This window comes from Frieseomelitta varia, unplaced genomic scaffold (genome assembly GCF_011392965.1).
Source record: "Frieseomelitta varia isolate USP_RPSP 00005682 unplaced genomic scaffold, Fvar_1.2 scaffold_140, whole genome shotgun sequence".
NCBI lineage: Eukaryota > Metazoa > Arthropoda > Insecta > Hymenoptera > Apidae > Frieseomelitta > Frieseomelitta varia.
This window is the reverse complement of record NW_025109084.1, coordinates 1,046,749-1,056,852: the sequence shown is the minus strand read 5'-3', so window position 1 is coordinate 1,056,852 and position 10,104 is coordinate 1,046,749. Positions and strand designations below refer to the sequence as shown.

General features: G+C 39.9%; 2 protein-coding genes across 3 annotated transcripts in view; one reads left to right on the top strand and one right to left on the bottom strand.

The window, feature by feature from the left end:
- LOC122532511 (neither inactivation nor afterpotential protein G) overlaps nt 1-1,226 on the top strand; it is a 4,447-nt gene extending 3,221 nt beyond the window's left edge. Inside the window, exons 7-9 of one of the 2 annotated variants that reach the window (XM_043661321.1) lie at nt 362-542; nt 653-878; nt 979-1,226. In XM_043661321.1, coding sequence (XP_043517256.1) covers nt 362-542; nt 653-878; nt 979-1,111 — 540 coding nt within the window. In that variant the 3' untranslated portion in view covers nt 1,112-1,226. Of the gene's footprint in view, nt 1-361; nt 546-652; nt 879-978 lie in introns of both variants that reach the window. The other variant, XM_043661310.1, reaches the window with a different exon arrangement.
- Nucleotides 1-10,104, bottom strand: part of LOC122532504 (zinc finger protein chinmo-like) — a 69,846-nt gene that overhangs the window by 7,861 nt on the left and 51,881 nt on the right. The window lies entirely within an intron of this gene.

The window sequence follows — 10,104 nt, the reverse complement described above, 5'->3', positions numbered from 1 at the left end:
ATGCTGAAATACTACGAAATAGAATAGAGCAAGGCTTCTGACAAATTCGAGAAACACCAGGAATGATAGAGAGAGTAACCAGATGAATGACAAGACGCGTGCAAGCTTGTCTTCAAATGCAAGATGGTCATTTCTAGCATCTTTTGTAAAAGTAATTAAAACAGAAAATTCATTATATCTCATAGACGAAGACAGATAGGACATATATTTATATGAATTTTTTTCATTATTTTTAGGCGTACAATCAGCTCTCGAAGTTGGTCCCAAGTTACGAAACATCCTGTATATATAGTATGTTCTCTGAAATGTGTATCTAAAAACCGATAATTTCGCGATTCTAATTAAATGAACGTTCACGTAGCCTTACAGAGCGATGTATCCATCCTACAACAACAGCACGCGCGAAGGATTTTTATTGCTAGCCCATTGTTTGCAACCGAAAAGTCGTGGCAGCGTTTCGGTAAAATCCAGCAACATTCGTCATCAACCAAAGATTGATCCTGCTTATCTTCGAGACTACGACGACGTTCTGTGCAGTCACCGTGGTATGGAAATTCCTTTACGAACGATGAAGCCAGTTTTTTTTTTTTTTCTTAGAGTGCTATTTTTCTCGCTGGACGCTTTGAGCGATGAGGGCTGTAAACTTTTCCAGCTGTAAACTTCGCCATTCAGACGGTCGAGACGCCCAAGTTTCGCGAATACGGCGCGAAAGTTCATCATCCTGACTTGGAAGAGTGTCGGCATTTGCCACGTGACTATCGAGACTTGGAATACACGGAATGCGTGCTGAGGGTCGCGGCCCTGACGAGCTATCACGTTTGCGGCACCTGCAGGATGGGTGCTGCCGACGATCGTTCAGTCGTCGACGAGAAATTACGGTAAAAAAAGTTTCGTTCGTCGGTGAAATTGATTCGCGAATAACGTGACGTGGAGATCATTTCGATCGGTGTAAATTTTCTTTTTTTTTTTTGGTTTCAGAGTGAGAGGTGTGAAAAGACTGAGGATAATAGACAGCAGTGTGTTACCGTCTCCCATTTCCGGTAATCCGAATTCCGTTGTGATCGCCATAGCGGAACGAGCAAGCGATGTGATTCTCGATCGCACATCTTAATTGACAAATCTGATCGTGTTCGCGTCGAAACAGAGAAAAAAGAAAATGTATTATTTTTAAAAGCACGTTGAATCTAGTTAATTAAACGGTTGGACCAAACGATCGAGTAGATTATTCTACGTACCTACGTTCCAGTGGACTTTGAACATCGTTCGATTCATTCGACGAGGACGATGAAAGGGACAGGGTCCAAAGAAAAGGCGGCTGGTCAGATTTTTTGTAATTTATAATTAATGGTAAAGTTTTCTTGTTTTACAGTAATCGAACAGTTATTAATAGTCTAATTAAATTTCGATTAATTTTTATACAAACAAAAAAGAGGCTGAGTTACACTCATCTCGGCGTAGCACGAACCCCTGCCACCCTGTTCGCGCTCGGAGAAAAAAGAAAATGAAAAAGAAAAAAATATACCGTAACGCCACTTCGCTTTCGCGTCTTTTTTTTTTTTTTTTTTTTTTTACTTCCCCTCTACGTTTTTCCATTCAAAAAAGTTCATCGTAACACGTAATGAATCGCGATCGTAATCATCATCATCATCATCATCATTATCATCATCATTTAAACCCTAACCGGATTCGTTGAAGATGGCAGAGTTTCGACTCGTTCTTCGTTTCTATTCCACTTTCTTTTCTTTTCTCACGTCCATTCACAATCATTTCTCTCTCTCTCTCTCTCTCATTCAGTGTCTCGAGCATTCGTATTCAAAATCATCTTTTTTTTCGCATTTCGCACAGGAATCATCTTCTGGAAACACACACCATATATGTTCAAATTATGGTAGAAAAATGAATTTTTAACACGAATTCGAAACGCATTCATGCGCTACATCCCGTATAAATAAAATAATCCTGTAAATAGAATGCAAAGTGTTATTTTTCACAGACAAAAGAACGCAATCTTGCGCGTACCGTTCACGCACGAGGCATTCGCCATTTTGCCGCCTCGGCTTTTCAGCTCTCATTCATTCTCTCTCTCTCTCTCTCTCACACACACACACACCTTTTCTCTCTCCTTCTCATCCTTTCATTACGTATTCATCGCGTTCCTTCTCTCGCGTCTATTACGCTTCCTTCTTCACCCCCAGATTTATCTCATAATTGTAACGCAAAACTTAATCTTTCAACTTAAAAACAAAATTGGTAACCACCGTGTGTCGATCTGCGGTGCAAGCCACGATCTTTCTCTCCTCGCACGATTTTTTTTTTTTTTTTTCTTTTTTTGGGAGAACAAAACACGCAACAAGAATGATCGATTTCTAGCGAATCGACGTCGACGAAAGAGATCGCCGAGGAACGACGTGATCAACGTCGACGAGACGACGAGAATTCTCATTTTCATCGATAAAAGCTACGTTTTTTCTCGCGTCCTTCGTTCAAATTCTCCTGTAAAAATCATATTGAAAAAAAAAAAAAAAAAGGAAAAAAGAAACATTGAAACGAAGTGTCCCAATCCTCCTTTCTGTTCCCCGAAGGAACGATCGATCGGTCGTATCGTTCGTCAAAAGAAGAAACTGAAAAGAACATGGACTTTAGCGGGGAATTAAAACGCGAAATAAAAAAAAAAAAATATATCGGCGAGCGACCGAACCTTGAAAAAAAAAAAAATCTTTTCGACACTTTTTCTCCCTCCCCCCCCCCCGAGGTTTTTATATCCCCTTAAGCGTTCTCAAAGCGACAGGAAATGCCCAGAGTACGTCTCCTCGATGTCGTCGTTCCTCGTTTATCCCTTAACCAACGTCGACGCTCAATCGAAATTTTCGCTCGCGACGAAAAAAGAGGAGAAACTGTGGGATTGTGTGGCGTGCACCGCGTGATCCAGCGATTTGCAAATCGCGTTTTTTTATTCTCTTAATTCTTTCGTCGCATCTTCGCGTTTTCTTTTTTTTCTCCTCTCTTCTTCTTCTCCTTCTTATAGTGCGCGTTTGTGTACGTTTTATGATTCTATCTGTGTTTGTTTGTTTGTTTTGTGTGTGTGTGTGTGTGTGTGTGTGTGCGTGTTTGTGTGTATGTGTGTGTGTGTGTGTACATAATATATTTCAATTTAATTTATATTTTTCATCTCTTGTCTTCGACTTGCAATGTCGCATTGCGGGGCGACGAGTTCAGGGCACGCTTACGATCTAAACAAGTACCTCCTTAATGTTACATATAATATACTCTATCTATTTATATATTTATATCTATATATATATATATATATATATATATATATATCCATTTTATATTTATATTGAAAAAATGAATGTACTCTTTCGTTCTATATTCAATAGGAATAGTTTATCGATTAATTTGCAATTGCGTGTAACATAGACGCGTCCAGCGCATAGAAACATAAATAAATAAATATAAACGGATGTTATTTACATATAAACGGTCGTCTGGCAGGGAGGACAGGATGGAGGCGTTAGGTTTTTGGGTTAGATACGGGCATGAGATGGAGAAAAGAAAGATGGGAGAACGGAGGACAGCATTATTATCCGATATATTTATTCGCGGCAGCTTCCGGCAGCTATAGTTCATCATCGCCACCATCATCGTCATCGTCATTATCATCATCATCGTTAAATCTCTCTTATATCTTATATAATTGTTACGTTTACGTATATTCGATTTTGTGGCGGTCTTCGCGGTTCTGCTTTTAGTTTCTCTCTTTATTCCATGTTCTTTCTTGTTACACGTTTTACTCTTCGTATTGTACAAAAAACGGCGAAACGCACGGTGTGTGTGTGTGTGTGTGTGTGTGTGTGTGTGTGTGTGTGTGTGTGTGTGTTTGTGCATTTGTGTATGTTACTCCGGACGTAAGAAAAATAATACTTCTCACGATTAATGGTGCACGTGAGGAAGAAAAACCGAGGAGGTACCGTAAGCGAATACGCAATTGTTATTTGTAATTAACTCGATCGTTAATATCTGTATGTGTGTATGTATTTGTGTGCATCTCATGCGAGTGTACAATACACGCGCGCGCGTGTGTGTGTGTGTGTGTGTATGTATATATATATATATATATTTACCAGAGTATATGCGTTTACGTGTAGCTACATGTACGTGTACGTTTGTTTCATTGAGGTAGAAGCGGTTTCGTATACCTATTATTATTATTAGTATTATTATTATTACTATTACTATTATTACTATTATTATTATTATTATTATATTATTACTATTATTATTATTATTATTATTATTATTATTATTATTATTATTATCGGTACAAGATTATGTCATAGATGCGCGAGAATTGAGATGATGGCTTGTCTGTTCCCGAGTATAATGAAATTCCGAACGTAGGGCGAAAGGGGCGATAGGTGAACGAGGAAATCAGGAAGATACGTCGTAGGGGAGGTCAGGTGCTGTGTTCAAGGAGAAAGACTTAACCGGCCACTTAACAAAGAACAAACGCATCTTAACAACAAGAACGCTTGGAAAACCACGGAGCGTTCCGTGGCGCGAAATTCAAAAAATATAAGGAATAATGTCTGCAGACGCGTCCGATGAACTCAACCTTAGGCGAGATGATTGCATCGCGACGAAATGCCGCGCGATAGGATAGAGACGGATCGACGATGGAAATTGTTCGTCCTGGCAAGGACAAAGAGAACAGAACAATCAACAAATTCATTCGAATCGAAAGAGATACGTGGCGAGCGAGCCAATGTTTGATCGCTCCTCTAACGCGCAATCCTCGTTAACCGTATAATAATCAGCGCGTTAATAATTGGTTTTTCGTTTTTTTCCTTTTTTTTTTTTTTTTTTTTTGTTCAGACGACACTCGTTTCCTCCCTCACGAATAAACCTTCCTCTTTATTAGCGTAGACGATATCGCTGTCGTAGAATGCTCTTTCCTTTTTCTTGTTCACCGAGGAAGCGAGAACGTTAGCGGTTCTAACAGGATACACGAGAACCAGGAGGAAACGTGTCGTTCGAGAGCAGATAATTAATCTGTTTTAATCAACACACTGTAACGAGCAACGTAGCGTTGTTGTCCCGCGAAACACGTTTCATTTATTATTATCTTTTTTTTTTTTTTTTGTTTGTTTCAGTGGTTCGTAGTGACGGTCGGCAATTATATCGTTAACAACAACGAACGGTTCCTTTCCGTTTCTGGTGAAAGACAGAAAGAAAAGGAGAAAAAGTGAAGAGAAAGTAAGAAGGGACGAGTCGGAGAAAGAGATACAGAGGAACGGCGTATAATGACACACCGATCGATCCCTACTTATACACTCGACTATTGCATCGCTTGATCATTGATTTATGTTATTTAATCTTATCGACTATTATACTTTGTAGTTTGTACTTGGTTTTCATTATTCCTGAGAAAAGGACACCGTGGGGCACAGATCGCGCCGTTTCCGACACAACGACGTCGATTTCGAATTTCCGAATTTCTTTTACTCTCTGACCTCTGTCTCAATTATCGTCTGCACTGTTTTCACTCGTCTTTTTTATTTTAATTTTTTTTTTATTTTTCACTTTTTTCCACTATCATTCCTTTTTCTTACTGTCGTCGTTCCCTTTAGAACACGTCGAGTACGTGCCAGTCGTCGACACTTCGTGTGACGTTCGTTTCTATCGCAAAATACCGTTTTCTTTCTTTTTTTTTCTTTTTTTTTCATTCCTTTAAATTTGTGCCATCTTCCTTTATGTACAGAGATTTACTTTTAAGCTTCTATTCGCTTCTTTGTTTCTTTTTCTTTTTTCTTTTTTTTCTTTTTGCTTTCTTCTGCACCCTGTATGTCGTGTGTGAGGTAGCATTTGTACTAGTGTGTATGACGAAGTATTGTGTTCCGTTACTGTGAAGGACGTGGAGGCAGGACGCGCGTCCGCGGACCGATCCCGGAAGGATTCGATCATTTAGTGGCAGTGTCAAGTTTCACCAGTCTTTTCATTCGTTCGGCTATCGACTGAAATCGTATATAACGAGCATTCGAACCTATTTTCCTGCGTGTCATTGGCAGGTATCTGCATTTTGTCTATTCTCCGGCGTTTAAATCGTCTTTCGAACGAGAGATTACGAAACGCGATCAAGAGTCTGCTGCCAACTGCCAGCAGCCTGTAGTATATAACCATCCCAACAACTCTCTGTAACTATAATATAAACTATTGCAGGCTATTTGGTACAAAGTAGGATCATCACACGGCGAACAATCAGTTCTTCTGTAATTTCGGGCGAAGGAAGGCGGATCACACAAAACACGGGACAAGTACGTACATGTGTACATACGTATGGTGAAGTGACGAGCGATTGATCTCCCTGAAACTGATATGTAATAGGTTGTTTGAACTTCTGACACGTTCTGCTTGAAGGTAAGTGTGTCCCCCTTTCTTTCCCGCGTGTCACAGAAATATCGATATCCCGTCGAATGGACAGTGCGTTGTATCAAACGTCGATTAAACCTCTTCCACCAATGTCCAATCTGTACACAATATTCAGCGTAATGAACGGCGAGATCGAGAAATGCAGTGCTTATGAGCTTAATTAAATCACGGTCATCGAATCCTTGATCGTTCCGTCGACGCTCGCTTTTCTGCCCGTCCTATTTCAGCTATATTCTATAAAACCATCATCATCATCATTGTTATCGTCGTCGTTGATCAGTATCGTAATTCTGTGGCTCTTCCTTTCTAATACACTCTATCAAAGTTTACGACGCACAGTCAGCTTACAGAAATCTGCAGTCTGCGATCATTGTTTGTTTCTTTTTTTTTCACCATCGATCGTTCGATTGCCGTTTCGTCAGCTATTTGTACACTTCAGTGCGAGGCACAATCGATAGCAGATTTTCGTAAATTTATTATACAACGTATACCAAGTCAGCTTACAAAAATCTGCACCGCGTTGCCGTTATATTACAAAAGCTTAAGAGTGATTCGTGAAAGAAAACCATAAAAAAATCGAGCGACGTTTGAGGATTGCAGATTTTTGCAAGCTCGTTATACGTCGTGATGCTCTAGTAAAACGTGCTGAAAGAAACAACCATAGTTACGACACTGATTCTTCCATTTTCACCCCCTTAACGAATTATAGTTTACTTTGTACTATAAGTCGCGGACCACTCGAACGTGTTTTCCACGTGTTCGAGGGCCGCACGCCGCCGAAATCGAAGCCCCGCCGCGCGACAATGTCAGCCCCTAACGTACAGTTTTACAATATTACAATGTCGTAGTCGTATAGTTCAAATTCTTGCCGCGACAGAAAAAAAAAAAAAAAAAAAAAAAAGAAAAAAGATGAAGGTTCGTTACGTTCTGTTTTTTTTTTTCCCCCTTACGTCCTTATTAATGTTACGTTTTTTTTCTTTTTATGCTTTTTCCTCACGTTTAAATATGCTTATGCGTGCGTGATATACATGTACTATGCAATCATTATTAACTATGGTATAGTACTATTACTGTATTTTTTTTCTTTTTACGTTTTTTTCTTTTTTCTTGTATACTATACAACGATCAAACGGTATAGTATAACTATGCCAGTGCACGCCGCGCGCGCAAAGCGAGTATGCACGCGCGGCCTAGCCACAGCCTCGGCCACAGTGACGAAAATTGTCGTCTCTCGATTATCGAGCCTGGGAGGGAAGAACTGTTGGGAATTGACGAACGGAAAACAAGAAAGAAGAAAATTAAAGGGAAGGGTGACAGAAGAGTGGCTGTCGTCGGGAAAGAAAAAAAAGAAAAAGAAAAAGAGAACGAGAAGATGAGAGTCGACGTTGCCGCTGTGGCTGGGCTCTCTTTACCATCATCGCCATTTCTTTTCTTTTTCAATCGTTTTTTGTTTTTTTACGTTTTTTAAATCGCAGAAAGAAACGAAGAGATCGTCACCTCATTTTTTTTTCTTTTTTACTCATTTTTTGTTTTTTTACGTTTTTCTTAAATCGTGGAAAGCCCGCGTTTACACCGCGAGCACCTGCCCCCTTGTATCTCATTTCATATCACTTCAATTTTCGCCCGTCTTCTTTTAGCCGATCGTCGCCCGAATTTTGCATCCATTCGTCGAAATTTAAGAGCCTTTGATTCCTGCCGACTCGCGCGGGAAATTCGAAATTAATCGGTCGACCCGCGGTGTAAAGCTCGCCTCGCCAAGCTGTGTCACACACGACATCTATTAAAGGACTTTCAATCCGTAAAACACATATTATAGAAACAACATGCAACATTTTATCCTACGCCGTGATACAATAATGGTACATGCGCGCGCGTACGCTGCCGCGTGGTTTCGTGTAACGTGGATATATGCACGCATATGGGCGTACGCGCGATACCACGCCTCTCCGAGGCGTGTGCCTATGTGTGTGATCGTGCCTGTATACATGTGTGAGTGTGCGTGTGAATGTGTTTTCAATCACACTGGGATACGGTCCGTGGCAACACTTAACCGTGGAAATGGAGACGTTGAAAACTACCCTTGAGGCGTGAATCGCCCGGGCCGATTTCAAGTATGATTCCCAGACGATCGAGAAACTTCGTTATCGAACATGTTATAAGGACAGAAACACGGGTAAACATTAATTTAAGAAACGCACGAGCTTTGACTCTCGTCTTTTTTCTTCTTCTTCTTCTTCTTCTTCTTCTTGAGATTGAAATTGATTTTTGCTTTTAGCAAAATAATTCATATAACGAAAGAACGAATTTGCAAATAGATCAAGCACGAAACAAAAAAAAAAAAAAAAAGAAAAAAAAAGAAAGAAAAAGAAAAAAAAGAAGCAATTCGAAGTACGCGATTGCCGCGAAGGGACAAAGAAAATTGATTATTCCATAAACAGCGTGCGCGAGTTTAGCCTGATTTTAGATCCAGCGATCTTACACTTTCATTTCCATCCCCATTCCCTCCCTCGAACACGATCGATTGCTCTGATTCATCGATCTGAACTCGACTCTATATACACCTTGTATATATATATATACATTGAACGCGCGTGTTCTCACGTATGCAAATTCGTAACAGCTAACGACCAAGCTAACTAAAAAAAGAAAAAAAAAAAAAAAAAAAAAAGAAAACTAACAGGGAACGATATTACGACGAAATAAAAATGGAAGGAAACGTTTAAGAACAGTGTAAACTTAACGCTAAAGCTTGTACGATCTTAATCATTATTCTCGATCTTTCGTCTCGTTCCGTTTCTGCCTGGCAGAGTGGCCGAGAAAAATAAAAGAAAGAAAAAAAAAGAAAATAGAGAAAACGCGTATACATCTTTCCGACTTAATTTTAAAAGGGAAACGAAATTAATAAAGATAAAAGGAAATAATATATTCAACAAAAGTGTACGTACGTGTGCGTACGAAAATTATTCACACTCGTGAGCGTGTAATGCAAATTGACCAATTCGCGACGTATCCCGTGTACGTTTGTGTGTTTCATACATAAACGTGTATGTACGTGGGTATATAGGTGTGTGCGCGCGCGTGTGTGTATGTCCCTATCACATACGTAAACGACACATAACACTTTTGAATAATCCTCTTCCCGCAGCGTCTTCGTTTCTCCGCTTTTTTTTTCTTTTTTTTTTTATTTTTTTGTTTTGTTTTTTTGTTTTTTTTTTGTTTAAGACCCTCTCGTCCACCCCCTATATGACTATAATTTTCACGTCGCTAAAATGTTTTCGTAGATCGCCCATCATCTAGAAAATCACCCTTTAATCAGTCCCAAAAGAAGATCGGCATCACCCTCGCGTCCCCAGATCGAAATAATTTCCCCCTCCTAAAAACGCGTCGTATCATTGTTTTTTTTTTCCTTTTCCACTTTCTCTTTTGCTCTTTTCGTCCGTCAGCTTTCGAGTGTCCTGCTTTTTTTTCATTTTCCCTTTCCTTCTCCTTTCGTAAAATTCCCTTCATCCAACTTTCCTGTTACCTCCGAAATCAGGGAGATGATCGGAAAAACGCGATCCGCGAAATTCGTCGACGAAGCGAGCACGCGTTCACTCAACTCACACACGCGTACTCACACTCACGTGTCGCACTGTGCTTATTACATGTCGTCGGTTGCATTACATATACATAGTT